Below are 23,271 nucleotides of genomic sequence, written 5' to 3'. Positions count from 1 at the left end.
AGTTAGCACCGCTTAGTAAATCAAGCTCTATATGGTTGAAAGAGGCGCCCAGGTTGTAGATAAAAGCAGTTTAAAACCGGAAAAAGGTTTGAGGTTGCTTACCTCAATGATGACAAATCTTTGCATAAACAAAAGATTTTATTGGTAGCACAGGTGGCGACGCGTTTCGCGGGTCTAAGCCCGCTTCCACAGGCCTATAGCAGTGCCAAGCCAAATAGGATAGTGAGCTAAGGGAGCCTCTCATTATCCTATTTGGCTTGGCACTGCTATAGGCCTGAGGAAGCGGGCTTAGACCCGTGAAATGCGTCACCACCTGTGCTACCAATAAAATCTTTTGGTTTATGCAAAGATTTGTCATCATTGAGGTAAGCAACCTCAAACCTTTTTCCGGTTTTAAACGCTTTTATCTACAACCTGGGCGCCTCTTTCAACCATATAGTGCATCTCAACCCCTACACATTCCCTGTGTGAGGGGTGGTGACAGAACACACGCGGTTAAACACCGCGGTGGATATCTGTCCCCTTTTCTTTTCCTAAGGAGTGCGACCACACCAGGTCCCCAGTGACCACCCCGAGTGGAGTCGGGTTAATTGTCTCCACCTGCTTCCTGTGGTCGGGTGCCCTTCTGCAACCCACCTTTGTGAGTAGACATTTTTCTTATACATCTACCAACCTGTTTCTACATACTACACCATTGGGCTCCCGTTTTTTGTCTCCTGTGTCTCTTTTTAGAAGGTGTCTTCACACCCACTACCCACTGCCTTGTGAAAATGATTTACTCACTTAGCAAATATCCTACCTCCTCATCTGTCAGTTCATACTCCTTCTGAAAGTTAAAAGGCTTGGCAGAGTCAGGAACAATGTACTGGAATAAGTCGTCATGGACAACTATTCTGAAAGGTAAAAGAAACGCAAACATCATTGTGAATTCAAAACATTGAAGGTTGATATCTCTCAAATGGCGGGGTCAATTTGCCATTAGTACTACACTTACAATGACTTATCTCAGAAGTTTATATTCAATTTATTTTTGAAGCATGAGTAAAATGTTGCAATAATATATGTGTACTTTTAGTTAGCATGTGTGGTCCTTACATAGCTTTATCTTATACCCTTTTTAATATTTAAAAACTTCAGTTTTTCTGGCAGACTCCAGCTACAAATTTTCTGTTAAATTAGAAGAAAGGGAAGTTCAACTTAAAGAGAACCTGAACTGAAAATTAAAAGTCAAAATAAATATAAACACGTCATACTTACCTCCTGTGTAGTCTACTCATCAATCACTTTCTCCTCTCCTGCATACAATTTGTCTACCGTGATCGATGGAATTCTCCGTCCTCCATTTTGAAAATGGCTATTACCCCATAACAGCTTCCTGGTCATCAGCACACTGTTAAACTGTAATATCTCCCACTTGAGCCATAGGGAAACATAGACTTTACCTTGCACATTCAGTTGTAATTGACAGCTGCTGATATATAACTGACAGCAACTGGTATATTTCAGTTCTGACAAAATCTTGTCAGAATTGGAAGTGATCACTGTAATAAGAAAACGGTGAGCTTCTGAGAGGAAATGACAGTGAGATAAGTATGTAATATTCCTTTGCAGCTATATCATGTGCTTATTTAAAATAATTTTACTCAGTTCAGGTTCCCTTTAAGTAAAGTTTAATGTACCGTATTTTTCGTAATATAAGACGCTCTGGAATATAAGATGGTTTAGAGGGCAGAAGCCATGGAAACATATATATATATATATACTAAACCTAGGCATCCATGTTCCAGGAGCATCTTCTAGGTGTTCTTCCCCAATAATTTCTCTCCTGCATCCCCTTCTGTCCCCCTGTGTCCTCATTGTATCCCCCTGTGTGTCTCCTTCTGTCCCCCTGTGTCCTTCTGTGTGTCCCACTGTGTCCGCTTCTGCCCCATTATGTCCCCCTGTGACCCCTCCTGTTCTTCTGTGTATCCCCCTCCCATTCTGTTACTCCATGTTTCCTCCTGTCCCCCACCCCCTGCATGTCTCCTCCGCTCTCCTGTATCCCCTCCTGGCCCCTTCTCCCCCCGCATGTCTCCTCCGCTCCCCTGTGTCCCCTCCTGGCACCCCACATGTCTCCTTTGCTCCTCTGTGTAAAATCAATCAGTGACAGCGTGGCTCACCTCACCAGCGACACCAGCGGCGATCAGCAGACCTCTTTTCTCCCGCGTGGCTTCCCCTAGTGACGGCTTATGCTGATCTTGTCATCAGCTGAAGCCTTCACTAAAGGGAGCCGAGCAGAAGATGAGAGGTCTGCTGATCACCTCTGGAATCAGTGGTGAGATGAGCCACACTGCTGCAAATTAATTTTACACAGTTAAGCGGAGAAGACTTGCAAGAGCCCTGCAGGACCACACGGGAACAAGGCGCGGAGTCCCCGACATCATGCCGGGTCAGCGGTTTGTATCAGCAGGCGATCATAATTCAGGGACTCCCTGTCTATAGAATATAAGATGCAGGGATTTTTTCTCCCCATTTTTGGAGGAGCTGTCTTATATTCCAAAAAATACGGTAGCTTAAAATTATGAAGGTTCTATAGTCAGAAAATATGTCTTACCGATCATAAGAGCAGTCTGTAGTGGTGGCTGTTGTGTCTTTATCATCTGTGATTAGCCAATGAAAACTTTTATCCGTCCTCAGCCTTATGGTGTTCATTTTCTTCTTTGAGACGTAAGCCCCGTCTGCATTAAAATCTCCAAGAAACATAATATTCTGTGTGAAGAAGACATAAAAAAAAATAACACAAAATATTTTGCAATCCTGGACTTGGGATTCCATGACATTCCTCTTCGAAGATCCTGTTCAGCACTGTCAGGTTGGATAGAGAACACTTATGGACAGTTATGTTTCTCCAGGGGTGTTCAATTGAGATCAAATCTAGAGTCTGGCTGTGCCACTCAAGGACACGCACAGTGTCTCATTGATCATCTATAGTCACTAGCAATAGTCTTGCATTAGGAGAGACTGTTGAGAAATGGACATTGCTGCCTCTAGTGGTGCAGAGGTGGAAGGCTAGCACTCTGTGATGTCTTGTAATGCAAGTTGCAGCATATAGAAACCACTTATCACCACGCCTAAGCTGTTTTTGAGGCATGGCTAAAACTGCTATAGCAGTAACTTTTCATTGAAAAATTAATGCATGGACAATTATTGGTTTAACTACTTACTGCACCTTGTGCGGTATAATCACAGCCCAGGAAAACTTCACTTGAAGTCCCAGGGCTGTGAATAAACGTCCCCGTTCGCTCCCTTCACCGCTTGTTAGCAGGTAGATGAATTAATAGAAACACTAGTGGCCATATAGTAAAATTACATTCCTATGCATTTTATTTAATACAATTACCAACACCGACATTTAAAATTAACTATTTCCCTCCCACACTCTCCCAAAGCACTAAAAAAAAAATGTTTATAGAAAAAAAAAATTACATAAAAAATACATAAATAGTTACCTTAGGGACTGAACTTTTTTTATTTTTATGTCAAGAGGGTATATTAGTGATATTTTTTCATTTACGGGCTTGTAAGTAGTGATGGATGCAAAATTGAAAAAACGCACCTTTATTTCCAAATAAAATATTGGCACCATACATTGTACTAGGGAAATATTTTAAACGTTGCAATAACCGGGACAAATGGGCAAATAAAATGTGTGGGTTTTAACCACAGTAGAACTTTTTATTTTAACACTATAATGGCTAAAAACTGAAAAATAATGATATTTTTCAATTTTTTTCTTATTCCAATTAAAGGACACCAGAACCGAAAGGCTCTGGTAAAAATGGTAGATACAGTGGGTAGGGGTAAAAAGTACATTCTGGCCGCTGCTCCTGGTCCCCTCCGTCTGCCGCCATTTTTGCAGTATACATGCCGGTGTCCCGGCGACTTTGCTGACCTTTGCCCCGGACATACTGCGCCCTGTGTGTGCAGTATGTCCTTCCCTCTTCACTTCTGGCCGGTGCATAGTTACAGGCTCAGAAGCACACTGACACCTCCATCTCATCTGTTCAGCGTGTGTGCTCCACTAAAGCAAGTGTCACATGCTAAGTGGAGTCGCGCTGGATGGTAGCATTTGGAGTGAGTTCGGAGGAGGGGCATGATTTTGCACAGGGGATTTATTTTCAATATTGGGCACTCTGTTTTTCAGTAGCAAATGCTAAACAATGTACATACTATTAGGCATGTTTACTATTTACATTGTAATAGTTTTTACATTTATATTTTTGTGTAAAATTGTAAAATGCATGTGTACGTATAAAATGTACTTTTGTTCCTGAGTAAAGTGCACTATACATTTATTTTATCCTACATTGCTGTCATTTAAAATAAATTGGATCACTATCGTGAATAATTGTAAAATGTTAAATACATGTACATGTGTATAAGAAATACATGTCTCCTAGAGTAAAATGCACTATGAATTACTGTTGTCCTATGTTGCTGTCCCTTATAGTAAGCAGTAAAAATCGGACAGGTTTTGGATCAGTCCATCTCCTCATGGGGGAATTCTCAGGGTTTTCTTTAGTTTCAAAAGCACTTTTTGAAAGGCAGTTGCGCAGTTCAACTACCAAACAGTGTGTAAGTGAGCAGGGAGGCTAGCTGGCATCTTTGTTTAGACCTTTTCCAGGGAACAGTTTTATAATGAATAAAGGAAACATTGAGAATCCCCCATGAGGAGACAGACTAGTCAAAAACCTGTCAGACCTGTCAGACGTTTACTGCTTACTACAAGGGACAGCAACATAGGACAACAATAATTCATAGTTCATCTTACTCCAGGAGAAATGCACTTCTTATACACATGTATTTTACATTTTATAATTTTTCGGGATAGTGGTCCTTTTTTAAATTCCATTTGCTTTTAGAGTTGGGCCGAACGGTTCGCCGGCGAACCTGGTTCGCGCGAACCTAGGTGGTTCGCGTGCGGGTACCGCACGCGAACTTTATTGCGGAAAAGTTCGCCCCATTGCGGTTCGCCCCATAATGCACTGAGGGTCAACTTTGACCCTCTACATCACAGTCAGCAGGCCCAGTGTAGCCAATTAGGCTACACTAGCCCCTGGAGCCCCACCCCCCCTTATATAGGCAGGCAGCGGCGGCCGTGGCCACTCGTGTGCCTGCATTAGTTAGAGTAGGGCGAGCTACTGCAGTCTCTCATAGGGAAAGATTAGTTAGCCTTAGCTTGTCCCTGGCTGCATACCTGTTCATTGATCCTGCCACTGCATACCTGTTCATTGATCCTGCCACTGCATACCTGTTCATTGATCCTGCCACTGCATACCTGTTCATTGATCCTGCCACTGCATACCTGTTCATTGATCCTGCCACTGCATACCTGTTCAGTGATCCTGCCACTGCATACCTGTTCATTGATCCTGCCACTGCATACCTGTTCTGTGAACCCACCACTGCATACCTGTTCTGTTCAGTGGACCCGCCACTGTATACCTGTTTAGTGAACCCGCCACTGCATACCTGTTCTGTTCAGTGGACCCGCCACTGTATACCTGTTCAGTGGACCCGCCACTGCATACCTGTTCTGTTCAGTGAACCCGCCACTGCATACCTGTTCTGTTCAGTGGAGTTTGGTGTGTCAGTGTGAAGCAGTACCTTAATTACACTCCCTGATTGATGTATACACATGCAAGATGTTTTAAAGCACTTTAGGCCTGTCATTTAGCATTCAATGTGATTTCTGCCCTTAAAACGCTGCTTTGCGTCAAATCCAGATTTTTCCCGGTGACTTTTGGCGTGTATCCCACTCCGCCATGCCCCCCTCCAGGTGTTAGACCCCTTGAAACATCTTTTCCATCACTTTTGTGGCCAGCATAATTTTTTTTTTTTTCAAAGTTCGCATCCCCATTGAAGTCTATTGCGGTTCGCGAACTTTAACGCGAACCGAACCTTCCGCGAAAGTTCGCGAACCCGGTTCGCGAACCTAAAATCGGAGGTTCGGCCCAACTCTATTTGCTTTGCCTCCAGCATTTTTAGATGCAGCTTGTTCCACTTAGAGACCCTTTCCTGTTTCAGATTCATTGGAATGCTGCTTGGCCGAGAACAAATGCCATTATAATGCAAATAGAAAGCTAATGATAATGTACACACATTTTTAAATCTGTACTAACCCAAAATTAAAGATTAATGAAACACTGAAATGTGAGAGGCCAGCTTATGGACAGGTGTACATATGCTTTAAATGTGAGCATCATATTGATACAGCAGTCTCCCTTTCATTCCATGTGCCCCAATGGTACAGAGCTGCCAGTAATTAAAAGACCACTATTGTATAAAAATTTAAAATTTAAAATACAGATATATGCATGCATATAAAAATACATTTGTCCAAATACACTTTAAATTACTTGTTTCGTATGTCACGGTATGATGTCAAAATCTGACAGGATTTGGACTACTCCATCTCCTAATGGAGGTTCTTGGGGTAACATGGCAGTTGCTTAGTCCAACTGCCAGAAAATTATGCAAACAAGTAGTGAGGTAGCTGGCCGACAACTTTGTGTGTAGATCCATTCCTGTGAATTTTGTAAAGAATAAAGGAAAGACTGAGAATCCCCCATAAGGAGATTGACTAGTCCAAAACCAGATTTGTCAGATTTTTTGCTTGTGCTATTAGACAAGTTCCCATTGAAAGCTGTATTGCATTACCTGTGTCTTCCATTTGTCCTTCACGTCAAGGTACACATCATACAGCTCGTCTATCTCTTGCACGGAGTCTTTGGGTGTAGTATGAACAGGGATCAGAACAAAATCCCGCACAGCTGGAAAAAGAGTAAAGAGCTGTGATGTATACTCGTTTATAGCAATCGATTATTTCTCCACTTTCATCAGTTCAAGAAATGAAAGATCATTTCTGATTGTCTGCATCCCCAAAAGGTGCCCATTAACAGTACAATTTTTTCATCAGATACAATGTTTTGACATGATTTTTACAATCGAATGCTACAGAAAACTGACAGGGTGTGGCGAAAATTGATGTAAAACGATTCAATGGTCGGTGGGAACAGAAAATGTAATCAATACCAATGTTGGATTTTACAACCAAAATGAAAGAGAGAAAATGCCCTAATTGACCTGCCTATTGGAACAATCGATAATTACCTTCCAATTACTTTAAATTTGGGCAGCATGGCGGCATAGTGCTTAGCACTCTCGCCTTGCAGAGCTGGGTCCCCGGTATGAATACTAGCCAAGGCGCTATCTGCAAGGAGTTTGTATGTTCTCCCTGTGCCTTCGTGGGCTTCCTCCGGGCACTCCAATTTCCTCCCACATTCCAAAAACATACAGATCAGTTAATTGGCTTTGCTCTAAAAATTGGCCCTAGACTGCAATACATACACTACACAATACATACATAGACATAAGACTATGGTAAGGATTAGATTGTGAGCCCCTCTGATGGACAGTTAAGTGACATAACTATATATCCTGTACAGCGCTGCGGAAGTTGTTGGCACTATATAAATACAAAATAATAATAATTGTACTAATGCGTCAAAAGATCCCATGTGATGAAAAAGTAGTACTGCTAATGAGCAGCTTTAGTCTCAGCAAATCTCTGAAGACAGTCCGGTGTGTGACACAGCAGGAGGATTGTGCAGTGTGGCTGGGGGAACTCAGAGCAGGAGGTCATTTCTCTAATAACTGAGAAGCTTTACCACTCACAGGGTCCTTTGTGCTTTTTATTTGCCTGTTGTCAGTTCACAGTGTGGAGCTCAGTATTGGGTGGAGATGATGCCCTATCTTCTGACTGGACAGTTAATGATAAAAACTCACTCAGAAAAAAATATTAGCTCTCAAAGGTGCCGTCAGAACTAAAACTATGATGAAAGGTGTATTTAGTGAGATTCTGTCTGCTGATCTGAACTTGAAACACATTACAAATACACACATACAGTAGGATGAAACCACGTGATTTCCATATGCCCCACCCCCAGACCTCAGTACAACCTACAGCTTTCTGCACAAAGAAAGTAGTGATGGTCGGCACCCCTCAGTAAGTATAAGGGCTTGTTCACACTAGCATCGATTTTTTTTTAACGCTGGCGATTTTACAAATCGCCTTAAATGCACTTGTGCAATGTTTGCTTATGTGAGTGTTCTCCCATGGGCAATGGGCTTTCTATCCAATCGCAAACGCGGATCCTGCACCATTGTTTGAGCATTTACAATTCAATAAAGTATAGGGAAATCGCAAAGCGCTTGAAAAAGCGATTTGAAAAGCGATTTCCCGAGCGCGTAAATAAATGAATACATTGTATTAACACTGACGTCAGGAAGTGAAAAAAATCATCACTCCACAAAAGTGCTTAGAAAAGTGCTTTTCTAAGTGAAAATCGCTCAGAAAGCACTTTTAAAAGCACTTTTAAAATCACTCTATAAATCGCTCAGTGCTTGTGACAGCGCTGGCGATTTATAATGTGACCTAGGCCTAGAAGGCCTTTATTTGAAAATATTTAAACATAACCAGGGCAGTTATGCACAGTCTGCTGTTTTGGGTGATTTACCCTTTTTTAAGCCGCTCAGCAGACATCAATGGGGAAAGGGGGGGGGGGGGTGCCATTGGACAAATGTGCTTACAGTTTAAGAAACCCTAAAAATGTTGCTGTGGGGCTCAATAATTTGTAGTTACACCCCTGGTGTGCCTGTTTTCTTTCAAATGAAATTTATTTTAATAGATTGATGACCTGTCAAGTTACAAAAAAGATGTTTTCCATACTTGCCTGAACTTAGGAATTAAATAACAGAAGAAATACCTCATTCTACAGAATTTAAAGTATACCAGAACTGAGAGGGATTTGGAGGCTGCCATAGTTATTGCCTTTTACACAATACCAGTTGCCTGGCAATCCTGTACCTGAATCACACACCTGAAACCAGGAGCGTTTAGGATCCCAAGAGATTGTGGGCACTTTTGAGCTCTACAGCCAGAGAATGGGTGTGGTCATGCATCAGAATGTGGGTGTGGTCTTGGATGAAGCCACATTTACATGAACTTAACAGCGGTCTAAGTAGGCCTGCCCAGCAAAATGTTGGATAAAGCCCCCCTCTTCATTAATACAAAAAAAAAAAAACAAAAAAAAAAATGCAGCATATCACATAAATATAAATTGTTACTTAAACATAACCAGGCAGAGTTACCTCGTCTCTGTGCTGGCTGGCCTACTGCCAGCCCCCCCATATCATTGCCTGACCTTCTAGTGGACCCCCTCCAATGCTCTCATGGACCTCCCATTGAGGCACCACAACTCCCAGCATCCCAACATAAAAGAACCACAGCTCCCAGCATGCCCCATAAAGGCATCATAGCACCCAGCATGGCACCAGAGCACCCAGTATGCCCACATAGAAGCACCACAGCACCCAACATACCCCGGCACTGAGGCACCACAGCTGACTCTGCCTGGGGGACATCCAGGGCACACCAGAATTGATCCGGGGCACATGCCACTGATCTTTGGAGCTAGCAACGCCCCTTCCTGAAACAAGTATGCTGCAAATCCAGTCAGACTTTAGGCAGAAACAGCTGATCTGCATTCTTTTTTAGTAGGGGTTGCTGAAAATCGCAATTTCGCGAATGCATATGTAAATTTTACCATGAAAATTTGCAAAACAATCGACCGTGACAAGCTCCATTGACTTTAGTGACAGGAGATCTTCTAAAATCTTCAGAGCATCTCTGCAGCCACAATTTCTTTAAAAAAGGTGAATAAAGTGTCCAAAAACCTGGACAGTGGCATGGCGGATGGGGATCAATGATTAATCTTTGTCCAAAAATGTGTATTTTACACAAACCCTTTATAAATAGTTTTTAAAGACCTGTTAATGGCCTCCGAACAAGAAGACATTTTTTTTTTACAAAAAGACCTTGTAGATGTTGAGAAAATTGATTTTGAGTACTTCAAAGACAAAATTGTTTTTTAGGTCAAAAAAATGGCATTTTGCAGCAGAATTCAGAATGCCATTACTCTGGGGCTTGCTATACATAATAGAACAAGTCCAGGGCTGGGAATGGGATTGAAGTGTCTGTTAACCGGTCATCAGGGCAGGGATCAATGCATGCGGCATTCTTAGTTGTCAGGTATTGAGAGGATATGGCGCTGGGTCATGTCCAAGGATACTATTGTGGGAGTAACAAAAGCTAAGTATTTAAGGTTAATTAAAATAATTAATTAAAATAATTAAAGGAATTTTTTGTGGTTGCATTTTTTATTAACTTTTAGTCTTTGTGGCATTGTTCAGAGTGTGTGAAATATTTTGGCAATAAAGAAAATATTGTCAAACATGAGATAACTTACACTGGTGAGAAACCACATTCATGCACTGAGCGTGGGAAATGTTTTGAGCAGAAATCACAGCTTGTCAGACATGAAAGATCTCACACTGGTGAGAAGCTTTACTCATGTGCTGAGTGTGGGAAATGTTTTGTTCATAAATCACTTTTTGTCAGGCCTTAGAGATCTGACATTGGTGAGAATCCCTATCCATGTGCTGAGTGTGGGAAATGTTTTGTACAGAAATCAGAACTCGTCAGACGTGAAAGATCTCACACTGGTGAGAAACCACATGTGTGTGCTGAGTGTGGGAAATGTTTTGCACAGAAATCAGAGCTTGGCAGACATGAAAGATCTCACACTGGTGAGAAACCACATGTGTGTGCTGAGTGTGGGAAATGTTTTGCACAGAAATCAGAGCTTGTTTCACATGGCAGCTTTCATACTGAAAATAAGTACTATTTATGTTCTGAGTGTGGGAAATGTGTTGGGCATAAATAACTGCTCGTCAGACAGGAGAGGTCTCCCATTGATGAGAAGCCCTGTTCATGTGGTGTTGGAAATGTTTCAAAATCAGAAATCAGTTTCAAAAAGACATTGTAGTTTTTGAGAAAATTGATTTTGAATACTTCAAAGAAAAAAATGTTTTTTAACCAGCCTGGCGTTCTATTAGGATCAGTTGAAAGTTGGCTGCATGAAAGCCCACTAGAGGGCGTTCCTAATGCGTACTTCTGATCGCCTCCGGCGATCAGAAGTAGCAAGAAGGGCCGCGATGAGCCGACGTCCTGACGTCAGCCGCCTCCGATCCAGCCCTTAGCGCTGGCAGGAACTGTTTGGTCCGGCTGCGCTGGGCTCGGGTGGCTGGGGGGATCCTCTTTCACCGCTGCGGTGGCGATCAGGTAGCACACGCGGCTGGCAAAGTGCCGGCTGCGTGTGCTCCTTTTTATTTGATGAGAATCGGCCCAGCAGGGCCTGAGCGGCAGTCTCCGGTGGTAATGGACGAGCTGAGCTCGTCCATACTGCCCAGCAGGTTGAAGTCGTCAAAATACCATTCTGCAGCAGAATTCAGAATCCCATTGCTCTGGGGCTTGCTAAACTTAGTATAGGCAGTCCAGGGCTGGGAATGGATTGAAGGGTATGGCGCAGTTCGTTGGTTGTCAGGGCAGGAATCAACACATGCGGCTTTCTCTGTCATCTATCAGGTATTGAGCAGATATGGTACTTTATCATTTCCAACTATACTGTGGTGGGAGTAACGAAAGGTAAGAATTTAAGGCTAACCACTTTCAGACTCTGCATCTCTGGCCCCTTAAGGACCAGAGACTGTTTCCGCATAATGAGTAGTGATCACTGCAATTGGCTCATTGGCTCTTGACCGAGATAGAACGCTCTGCTGTCGGTGTTGCAGCAGAGCGAGTGGGTTACAGCATCGCAGGACAAAGGGACATAAACAAGGTGTAAAGTAGCCCGGTCTGGAAGAGGTTAATTAAGATCATTAAAGGACTTTTTTTTGGTGATAAAGAAAACCTTGTCAAACATGAGAGAACTCACAGTGGTGAGAAACTACATTCATGTGCTGAGTGTGGGAAATGTTTTGTACAGAAATCACAGCTTGACAGACACGAAAGATCTCACATTGGTGGGAATCCCTATTCATGTGCTAAGTGGGGGAAATGTTTTGCACAGAAATCACAATGTGTCGCACATGTCAGAACTCACCCAGATGAGAAGCCCTATTCATGTGTTGAGTGGGGGAAATGTTTTGTTAATAAATCACTTCTTGTCAGTCATGAGAGATCTCAAACTGATGAGCATCCTTATACATGTGTTGAGTGGGGGAAATGTTTTGTTAATAAATCACTTCTTGTCAGTCATGAAAGATCTCACACTGAAGAGAATCCCTATACATGTGTTGAGTAGGGAAAATGTTTTGCACCGAAACACAACTTGTCACACATGAGAGATCTCACACTGGTAAGAAGTCAGCCAGTTGACCATTGATTTCAATGTTAAATGCGAACACACATTTTTACCGCAAAAATGTGTGCTAAAATGCGACCGGTTGTTATTCCCGGGTGATCGTGTTCAGTCATCCCTATTGTTCAGGGTCTATGGCCAAGAGTAAGACAATATACATTGTTTAAAAAAAATGGCAGATACCTCACAGTTCAGGTGTGCGTTAAATATTTCATATAGTCCATACCACCTTGAAAGTGGTTAAGCTGAATGCATTCTGTGGAATTTTTATTTACTGTAAATCTTAGTATTTCTGGTGACTGCTATTAGGACTAAAGTAATTATTCTGAAGCATCTGCTTGCAAAGCCAATCCTTTTCCTTATTCACATTGCTTGCATCCTATCTCACATCAGTTTTATATCCTTGCTATGCTACTGAATGGCAAACTGATCAGCTGATATAAAAAATTATGACAAATTGGAATTACACTTACACAACTGATGTCAAATTGATAAACTAAAACAATCTGCAACTGAATCAAATGAAGGTAAGTTGCTGTCAGACTGATCACCTCAACATGAACGGAAGCCAAACTGATTGTTAAAGTGAACCTGAGATGAAAGATATCTATTTATTTTATTTATTTATTTTATTTATATATCTCCGGTTCTATACTTATCTTGGACTTCCTTAAGCCCCCTTGAGGCCGCTAAGTCCCTCGCTGTCTCCCCGGATGGCTCCTGTCCCCTGCAGTACAGCCCAGTAGCCTTCCGAATCAAGCTTAATCGCGCATGCGCGGCCTGGCCAGACGCGCTCCCCTGTCATGCTTCAGACTCCGGGAGCATTCTGCACCTGCACAGTAGTACTGCACCACACAGAATGCTCCCAGCTGCCAGAGCACAATGGAGGAGCGCACCTGGCTGGGCCACGCATGCGTAACGAAGTGCAATGGATTTTGGGCCATATTGCAGAGAACAGGAGCCATCTGGGGAGACAGCGAGGGACTTACCTGGGGCTTAAGGAAGCCCCAGGTAAGTATAGAACCTTAGATGTTTTCATCTCAGTTACACGTTAAGTATAACTGATATCAAACTGACCAAGTGAAAACAAGCCAAACTCTTGCTGAAAACAAACTGATGTGTAATCATTAGGCCATGCACACTAGACCTAGTGCAGTCATATTACTGGAGAAATCTGATTAGAATTGCAGCTGCAGCATGCATCAATAAGGATTCCCCCACTGGAATGGAGACTGAGGGAGTCGATCATTGCTGCTGCATCATTACCTGCTGTGTGGTCATTTTAAGCATTCTTTATGCATCGATCAGCCAAAACATTAACAGCCCTCTTAACCACTTCAGCCTAACTGGACGAAAATTTTCGACCAGTTAGGCTGCGCGCACTCCCGCGGGTCGCGCGTGCTCCCGCGGGCACCCCCGTGCGCGCCCCCGCTGGGGGCTGTTAGTCCAGCGATCAATGAAAGGGATTATAAATCCCTTTCGCTGATCGGGTCTCCTCCCCCCCCCCCCCGGAGAAAAGCCGACAGCGTCTCTTCAGACGCTGCGGCTTTTCTGAGCTCAAAAAGTTCCCCTGCTACAAATTTCTTCCTGGGAGCGAGCTCGATCGCTCCCAGGACTTTTTGACTATGGCCATCTTGTGGCCAAATAGTAAAACTACACCCACATACATTTTACATTACACATACACACTTTCTACATTAAAAATTACCTGCTTACCTCCCACACCAAAAATTACCCACATACAATTTTTAATAAAAAAAAAAATGTACAATAATAAAGAAAAACAAACAAACATAAATAGTTACCTAAGGGTCTGAACTTTATAAATATGCCAAAGGAGTATATTAATATATTTTTTTTAAATTATGGGCTTGTAAATAGTGATGGACACAAATTGAAAAATTGCACCTTTACTTCCAAATAAAATATTGTCGCCATACATTGTGATAGGGACATAATTTTAACGGTGTAATAACCGGGACATATTGGCAAATACAATACGTGAGTTTTAATTATGGAGGCATGTATTATTTTAAAACTATAATGGCTGAAAACTGAGAAATAATTAATTTTTTCCGTTTTTTTCTTATTCTTCCTGTTAAAATGCATTTACAGTAAAGTGGCTCTTAGCAAAATGCACCACCCACAGAAAGCCTAATTGGTGGCGGAAAAAACAAGATATAGATCAATTCATTGTGATGAGTAGTGATAAAGTTATTGGCAAATGAATGGGAGGTGAAAGTTGCTCAGATGTAAAAAAAATCTCAACCCTGTGGGCTGTAATATTGTATAGGTCTCCTTTGTGTTGCTAAAACAGCTTCGACTTCTTAAAGCATGGTTTCCACAAGAACGCTGAAGGTGTCCTGTGGTACCCGACCAGCAAGATGTTAGCAGAGTATCCTCTAAAAACATATACATTGCAAAATGGGGCCTCCATGTGGTGGATATATTCTCCCCACACATTCCAGATGCTCAATCAGACTAAGATCTGTGGAAATAGTAGACAAAGAAATTGCAATCCTTCAAACCAGGGTACCTTTTTCTATTGTTCCATGGTCCAGTTGTGATACTCATTTGCCCATTGTAGTTGCATTTGCCAGTGGACAGGGGCAACCATGGCTACTTTGATCTGTCGGCAGCTACATGTCTATACACAACAAGCTGTGATGCACTGAGCTTTCTGACAACTCTCTATTGATGATGAGTGGACACAGTTTGATAAGAAACAAAATTGTACCCACGTGTATGCAAGGAAGGGGCCAAGGCAGAGCGGGTTAGGTTACCTGTATCACCACCACTTGCCATGGTGCTGCATGCTGCTCCCCATCTTCCCATCACTTCTTTCTTCACAGCCAGAACTTCCGGTGTGAAGGAGGAAGTGTCAGGAGGATGGAGCTCCGCATGCAGTGACAAGAGGCGTTGATACAGGTACCCCTCTGCCTTGGCCTCCTCCTTGCACACACGCAGGGACAATTTTGCTTTTCACACAAAACTGTGCTTGCTTATCTCTGTTCTCTATTTCATGGCCAGCATTAGGTTTTTTTTTAGCAATTTGTGCTACAACATACCGTATTTTTCAGACTATAAGACACTCTTGACCATAAGACAGTGCGTTAAACCTGGTGCATCCATGGTGAAAGGGCATCTTGTCGATTAGGCTCCCTTTGTACCTCATGCCCACTTGTACCTCTTGTGTCTCCCTGTGTCCACCTATGTCCGCCATGTGTCCACCTCTGTCGTCCTTGTGTCCTCCTCTATGCCCTTTTGTGTCTCCCTAGTGTCCTCCTCTATGCCCTTTGTGCCCCCCCCTGTGTCCTCCTCTACATGGGCACAGTAGCACAGTACAGGGAGTCCCAATCACTGTGGCACGTTGGAGTTTCGTATTGGCAGACATTCACAAGTCCAGAACTCCCTGCATTTGTACTATAAGACGCAGTGACTCCCCCTCCCCCCCCCCCCCAATTTTGGGGGAGAAAAAGTGTGTCTTATAGTCCAAAAATTACAGTATTTTTTTTAGGATCGGACCAGACAGGCTAGCCATTGCACTCTACATCAGTGGGCCTCGGGCACCCATGGCCATACTACCTGATCACCGGTTGCCATTCTTTGGACCACTTTTGGCCAGAACTAACCACTGCATGCCTGGACACCCCACAAGACCTGCCATTTTAGAGATGACCAGTCATCCAACCATCACAATTTGGCCCTAAGAAAACTCATCCAGTTTATTACGCTTGCCTATTTTTCTTATTTCCAACACACTACACTTCAGAGTTGACTTTACACTTGGTGCCTCATACGTGTTATCCTGTGACAGGTGCCAGTGTAATGACGCACTTCACTTGTTAGTAGTTTTATTAATGTTCTGGCTGATTGTTATACAGTCGTGTAAATTGCTCTGTGAATAACAATAATGCTTTATAGTTTCCTACCAGTCTTTTTCGATTCAAATCTGATGATAAAGGGTTCCCGTGCAAAGGAGTCTTCATCGCCCTGCTGCATGTCGGGATACTGGTACTGCTCCTTTACTGACACCAGGTCTGCTCTGAAACAACAATCATGTATACCCGTAGTTAGAAGGGGTTATGGCTTGTTTACTGCATATTAGGAATACATCATATTCTGCTTCACTCTATTTAAGCAGAACTAAGATCCCAGCCTACTGCAATGTCACAGAGGTAACACTATGTAAAGCCCCAGTTGTTTTTCAGAAATACTGTACATAGACCTTTCAGAAACATGATTACAGCAAAACAATGGTGTTATGCAGATTAACAGTTTCTGCTGCTGCAGGTGCTTAGATGTTATGGTCTTCACACCTTTGTCTTGGATAGGATAAGCCAGAGGCAGATATTTTATTGCCATTTGTATTTTCATTGAGAAAATGAATACATTGTGATCTGAGCATCCTATTTCCAGCCTCTGTAGTGCAATCTTCATATGTCCTGCGCTAAGAGTCTAGTGACATTCGTACTAATGAAGGTTTGCTTGTTGCTCCACTTTAATATATAGTAAATGGAGATTTTAGTTTCAATTTGGATATTACTGTATTGAAAAGGTTTTCTTTGCAGCCAAGCCAACAGTACAAACATGACCGAGGGCCCTTTTTTACCACAACCCACCGGTGTGCTATGAAAGTCTTTGAAGACTTTCATACTGGGACGTTACGGTGCAACGGAAGTGGCGTTTTCGCCGCTTCCCGATGCAGGTCAAGAACTACGTTAATGCTGTGGCGGGTTTCGGCGATCTGCATCGGCCTGGAAGCCATGTTAGTCTATGGCAACACGTAGATTTATAAATAATCACCAACGTCGCTTCTGCATACCCAAATTAGGAAGTGACGGCTAGCGCATGTTACTTCCTGCTTGACCGGTGGCCAGACAGGGAACACCGCGCCATAGCGTGGTGTTCTCTGAAGGCCTGCTTTTGATGGTGCGAGGTGCACCACATTATTGATGCTGGTTTCTGGTGTGAAACCAGCCTAAGGGCCTTAACCCACTTATGCAGTTGTGTCCGCTTCTGCCTGCTTTTCAGCATCTCAAAGTAACCAAGCAGCTCGGGGTGACCCAAAACTACTAGGAAAGTATAGGTGACTAAATGAGACCAAAAAGACTTCCTACTAAAAAGAACACCAAGCTTTTCAGCATCTGTAACACTGAGCTGTTGCTAAAAAATCAGACACAACTGCGTTAGTGGCTCACTACTTTTTCTATAACACAGTACTGTCTTCACACCTACTGCAGTTACCCTAGCATTTGTATAGAAGGTAAATCTGAACATCTAGTAAAGGCAGTAGCGTAGCTACAGAGCCATGGGCCCCAGTGCAAATTTGACACTGGCCCCCTACCAACACCGTATCACATCATAAGGACTCCCAAAACTGTCTTTCCAAGGTCAGTCACTGAGTGACAGAAGTGTAAGCAGAGGATTGTTACTCTTTACCACTTTACCACTCTTTACCACTACTCAAAGCACATATGGAGGTGATCATTACCACTACAGGAACCCAAAAAATTATGTACGCCCTGCTTGTTTTTTAAGTACGATTTGATCACAAAAATTTGAGAATATTGAAATTTTACGAGGTGAAAAAGGATGTAAACATTTACTTACCTGGGGCTTCTCCAGCCCCTAGAATTGGTCCCTCACTGCAGTTCTGTCTTCCTCCAGGGTCCCGCTGTCAGCCCCATAGTGATCGCCGACCCTGTAGTGCTACAGCACTTGTGCAGAATGCTCCCGGTCGCTAGAGCATGATCCCTAGAGGCACGCACCCGCCAATATGGAGCCACCTGTCTTCAGAACCACTTGGGGACAAGTGTCCTTCCAAAGTCTTACAGTGGCTGCCGGAGGCGGCACTACAAGAAGGACACCATGAAAGGACAGGAAAGAATCCATAGCCAAAGCCTTCTCTCTCCAGCATCTGTCTTTTAAAAAAAGGCCACACCTCCTTTTATAGGATTTACTTAGAGAAAAGTTGATTTGATGTGCCCTTAACACTTTAGAGTTCTGCATCCCTTACCTACCCACAGTAACCCCCCCCCCCCCCCCATCTTGCTCACTCAAGACAATGCAAGAGGTTCTGCCATTGCAATAATAGCTACCCACTTCCAGGAGGCCTCAGGAAACAGGCCATAAGATGCCCTATAACATCATTGTTAGATGTTGGAGCAGCCTCTGGCAGGCAGGACGAAGGGGGGCAAGCAATACCCTCATTTGCAGCTGTTGTTTGAAGATCTAGCATACCAGATCTTTAAATGACATGTCAGGGCAGTGACACACACGCTAGATGACAGCCTTGAGAGCCTCAGTGGAGATTTAGTCTAGAGTGTGTATGAGGATATAGTATAAATCATGTCCTTACCCTAGTCTATAGCCTTATACACAGGCTAAAATCTAATGTTTGTGCAGCTGTCCACAATGTTGTTCAATGATCTGTTCCCCCAGATCGCTATATTACATAAACAGATATCAAATGGGTGCATAGTTTCTCTTCTTACTCCATCAGATGCCGCTTGCTTGTGCATGGTCCTGTCATTCCCCTTCCCCTATCCACCGACAAATACATGCTCACCATCTCTAGCTAAGCTGCATGTTTATATAGCACCCATTTAGTGAAATGCTGATTGTTTAAATGATTTTACATGTATATGCATGCATATGCTTCTCCCCTCAGTTGTCACATATCTGATTTTATGTGTAAAATGCAGGAACCGCAGGTCATCCAAAACCATCCCCCACTTTCACTCTCTCTGCAGGCTATGTCAGAGGCAGCTTTCCATGCGCAGTAAGGTGTCCGACCCATATGGAGGCAGCTTCCTCACCGCAGTCCTCTGAGTGTGACTTACAGAGAAGTTTACCGTGTGCTCTGGGTGTAATAATTGCAATGCTGGCTGCACCTGGGCAGGTTTACCACTATTTCCATTTGGAGATAATGGGATTGAATCACTAAGGGACGATTTTCACTGGGTGCCACGTCCCTTTCCGACTTGGATGTGGCCACCATAGGCCGTAATATGAATTATGGCTATAATGGTGCACAGTGAGTAACTTCAGCGCCGTCAGAAGATGGAGCTGAAGTTACTTTTAAAACCCTGTAATTCGTCTCCAGCAATAGCTGGAAGCTGAATGACATCATTCCCCGCTATCCACGTGGACCTGGAGGGAGAATAGTAATTGACGCCGCCGTATCGAGACTTGGGCGCTGTATCCTGTGCCCAAGTCTCCTGACACTGATTTCACATGCACGCTGGTACGCTTATTTATTCACATGTACGCTTATTTAGACCTTTTATGCAGCTTTACATTGCTGTAGAAGTCCCATGTAAGAAACATTTAGCAGGAATGATGCTTGGATGTATCTAGTCTAATGTTGAGGACATTAGGATCACTGCTGGACAGAGTACCTAAGGGGGCAAATACTTTCACCTCAGTAATATGGAGAGTTTATGTATTTCTTCTTTTCACTAAATCTAAAGAACACCTACCAAAAAATATTAGGGGTTAAACAAGTTTATTTTTGCATTAAACCTAAAGGCATGCTGAACAGACCTTAAAAATGGAATACTGAACTTACCTGGGGCTTCCTCCAGCCCCCGTGAGGTCCCTCTGCATCTTCTGGGTCCCCTCTATTCTCCCGCTGGCAGCTCCGTTAGCTGTGTTACCCACCCAGCAGTCCTTTGCAACTGCACACGTGTGGCCCGTCCGTGCGCCTCTCTCGATCACATGGCCATCACTGTGAGAGTTCTGTGCATGCGTGGTTCTCAAAAGAATGAACAGCGCATGAACAAAATGCTCACGGCAAAGGATGTGTGATTGAGACGGGTGCGCGGAGGGGCCACACATGCGCGTGACTCCCGGCAGGGTTGCACAGCTAACTGAGCCGCCAGCAGGAGAACGGAGGGGACACAGGAGATGCTGATGGACCTCACGGGCTATGGGTGGCTGGAGGAAGCCCCAGTCAGATTCAGGATTCCATTTGTGAGTTCTGTTCAGGGATCCTTTAATTTCTTTGGAGATTTAAGGAAAACATAAGCTTTATGAAAGAGCAAAAACAGAGGAAATCAGGAAGTGGGCAAGTGGATTTTCACACCACACAGTCTCACTTACCGGTATATGAATAGGTATTGCTCTTTATAATCATTTCTTCCTAGTGGCCTACTGATGATGTATTCATATGATGCTCCCTTTTCACATGTGCTGTTAGAATAAATCAACAATATTGGTGGCAGTAAAACACAAAGAGTATTATCACTTATTAGGAAAAACAAATATAATGTATACAGAAGAGAATACAGAGGAAATTTCAACACTTCGACAATATGAATGCAGTTACATAGATACAGAATCTTTGTTAAAGGAGTCAGAAAGCAACTCCTGCTACCCATAGTACTACTTATGTACAGAAGGATCCGCAACCAAGCAGAGGTGGAAACGCTGTTTTTTTATTCAAAAATTCCACATGACAGATGCAATAAAATCACAAGGTTCAACTGACGCGTGTCGGGCTTACAATCTGCCCTTAGTCATAGTACTACTTACCCGGGGCTACCTCCAGGCCATGGCAGCCGCTATGCTCCTCGCCGCGGCTCCACTGGCCCTGCTCCCCAACTAGGTGCAGGACGACCTCCAGGTGGTCCTCTACTGTTAAACACCTCCACGTGGTCCGGAATGTACTGCACAGGTGCAGTACGTTCCGGACCACGTGAAGGTGATTGACAGCAGCACTCTTGCATGCACAGTAGAGGACCACCTGGAGGTCATCCTGCGCACCATCAAAGAATGGGGGCCGGTGGAGCAGCGCGAGGGACATAGCAGCTGCCAGGGGCTGGAGGAAGCCCCGGGTAAGTAGTAATATCGATAGCAGGAGTTGCTTGACAACTCCTTTATGTTTATTACAGAATTTTAAAAGCATAAAAAAGGTATATATTGCATATAACATAGAATGACCAGAGAGTCCATAGTCATGTATAACAATATAATGATACAACAAGTTCAAGCTGGGTCAACAAAAACCATGAGCCATGGCTATACCTTTGTTATGAAATTAAAGAAAAAGGAAAGAAACAGGAAGAAAAAGAAGAGAGCACTAGAGAAAAAAGAGAGAAAAGAGCGTCAGGTATGGGGATCACCAGCCTCTTCATAGAAAGCAAAATAGAGAAAAAGAAAACAGAAAGCAAAGGGACAACAAGGAGAAAGAAAGGACGGATCCTCAAGAGTAAAAATAACCGACACTGTTAAACGAAAAGCATCTCAAAATCAGAAATATGATGCGGTAAAACCAATACTGCAGTTAGCATTAAAAGTACAAATAAGGCCAAATAAAGTTTCATCAGAAACACCAAGTCACTTATATACAACCCAGGGCCACTTCAACATAGAAACTATAATAATGAACCCTAACTGGTTGGAATGGACAACATGTAGCGCAAGACAGTTTCAATACAACATTCCATTGGTTCAGTTCTGTAGAGCTCAGTTCACACTTGAGCTTAAAGTAAATCTGTAAGAAAAAAAGAGCCCCTGGGGCTATTTACTTTAGGAAGGGGAAGCCTCTACAGGGCCTGTTTAACCCTTTAGCAGCCAAATAAAGTAAAACTTTATTTGGCTGCAGGGCTAAATTTTTCCAGCCGCTGGAGATATGTGCGTTCCCCAGCTGCACAGGGTGTACACACTAATGTACAGCAATATATAGCTATAAGAAGAGTTCCTGATGCTAAAACCAGCATAATTAACGTTAAAGTGGGTATCCTGAAACATTTATTGCATTTTATGTTGTTACGGTTCCTTTTTAACCACTTCGCATCCAGACCTTGTTTTCCCCTTATGGACCAGAGCAATTTTTACGTTTTAGCTATGTCCCTATTTAATTAGCCATAACTTTATGCCTACTCACTACACCTAAATGATCTGTGTATTGTTTTTTTAGGACAAACTAGACTTTCATTGGTGGATATATTGTCCCTAGACCAAAAAAGTTTTCTATGCATTTTAATGGTAAATAGAGGGGGAAATGAAAAAAAAAACATTTTTTTCTCAGTTTTTATCAATTCCAGTTTAAAACTAAAAAGTGCCACAGGAGATAAAAACATGTCACCAGTATTATATCCCCCAGTATAGATAGCAAAATGTGTCCCGAGCATCAGCCCCCCCCCCCCTATAGCCAGATGTGTCCCCAATATCAGTCACCCCCACTATAGCCCAATGTGTCCTCTGTGTTTTGCACCTCCCAGGCTCCCAGTATAGATAGACAGATGTGTTCCCAGAATTGCTGCCCCTCATTATAACCAAATGTGTCCCCAGGAATAGTGGTCCCCCATTATAGCCAGATGTGCCCTCAGGATTAGCGAGTGCACCCAGGATTAGGGGCCCCCCCACCATTATAGCCAGATCTTCCCCCAGTATAAAATTCTACACTCAAAATATATATATGTGGCCCCTCTTATTTTATTCCCCCTCCCCCAGCTGCACATTTCACCCCCCCCAACAGGGGTCCACGCACCCCATAATAGTTAGCCAGATGTCAACCTTCCGCCCCCCCCCCCCGCCCCCCCGGCAGCCCCCTCGGTGGCTAGATCGCTATAAAAAAATATCCAGCAAGCAGCCTGACTCACCTTATCTCGTTCCAGCGATCAGCCTGCCACCCGGGCATCCGATCCCGAGCATAGCAATTGGGGTTGCAGAGGTAGCCACCGCATTGGGGCCCTTGGACCAGAGGGGCCCCGAAAGGCCCTCCCTCAACTACAGTAATTAGCTCTCTATTGGTCCTGTGCTTCTATAGATACTTTGAATAGTGGTAATTATTAACAAACTGTTTCCCATCCCCTTCTTGCACCTCAGACACTGTAGTTGCCATTGGCAGGTTTTGGTGTGCCATATCAATTGCTATGTATAGAGTGCTTGGGGGGGCCCCAATGTAAAACTTGCATTGGGGCCCACAACTCCTTAGCTACACCACTGCCCCTCTCTGCAC

The 23,271-nt window shown here is 43.4% G+C and overlaps 1 protein-coding gene across 1 annotated transcript in view; it reads right to left on the bottom strand.

Moving 5' to 3' along the window:
* The window catches only part of LOC137531884 (deoxyribonuclease gamma-like), a 41,504-nt gene that overhangs the window by 4,362 nt on the left and 13,871 nt on the right, over positions 1 to 23,271 (bottom strand). The window contains exons 4-8 of the mRNA XM_068251885.1: positions 20,409 to 20,498; positions 16,235 to 16,347; positions 6,700 to 6,812; positions 2,594 to 2,748; positions 800 to 893 (exon numbers count right to left, since the gene is read on the bottom strand). Of these exons, the coding sequence (XP_068107986.1) occupies positions 800 to 893; positions 2,594 to 2,748; positions 6,700 to 6,812; positions 16,235 to 16,347; positions 20,409 to 20,498 (565 nt within the window). The remainder of the gene's footprint in view (positions 1 to 799; positions 894 to 2,593; positions 2,749 to 6,699; positions 6,813 to 16,234; positions 16,348 to 20,408; positions 20,499 to 23,271) is intronic.

Source organism: Hyperolius riggenbachi, chromosome 9 (genome assembly GCF_040937935.1).
Source record: "Hyperolius riggenbachi isolate aHypRig1 chromosome 9, aHypRig1.pri, whole genome shotgun sequence".
Classification (NCBI taxonomy): domain Eukaryota; kingdom Metazoa; phylum Chordata; class Amphibia; order Anura; family Hyperoliidae; genus Hyperolius; species Hyperolius riggenbachi.
The sequence above is the reverse complement of the archived record's forward strand: the minus strand, read 5'-3'. Positions and strand labels throughout refer to the sequence as shown.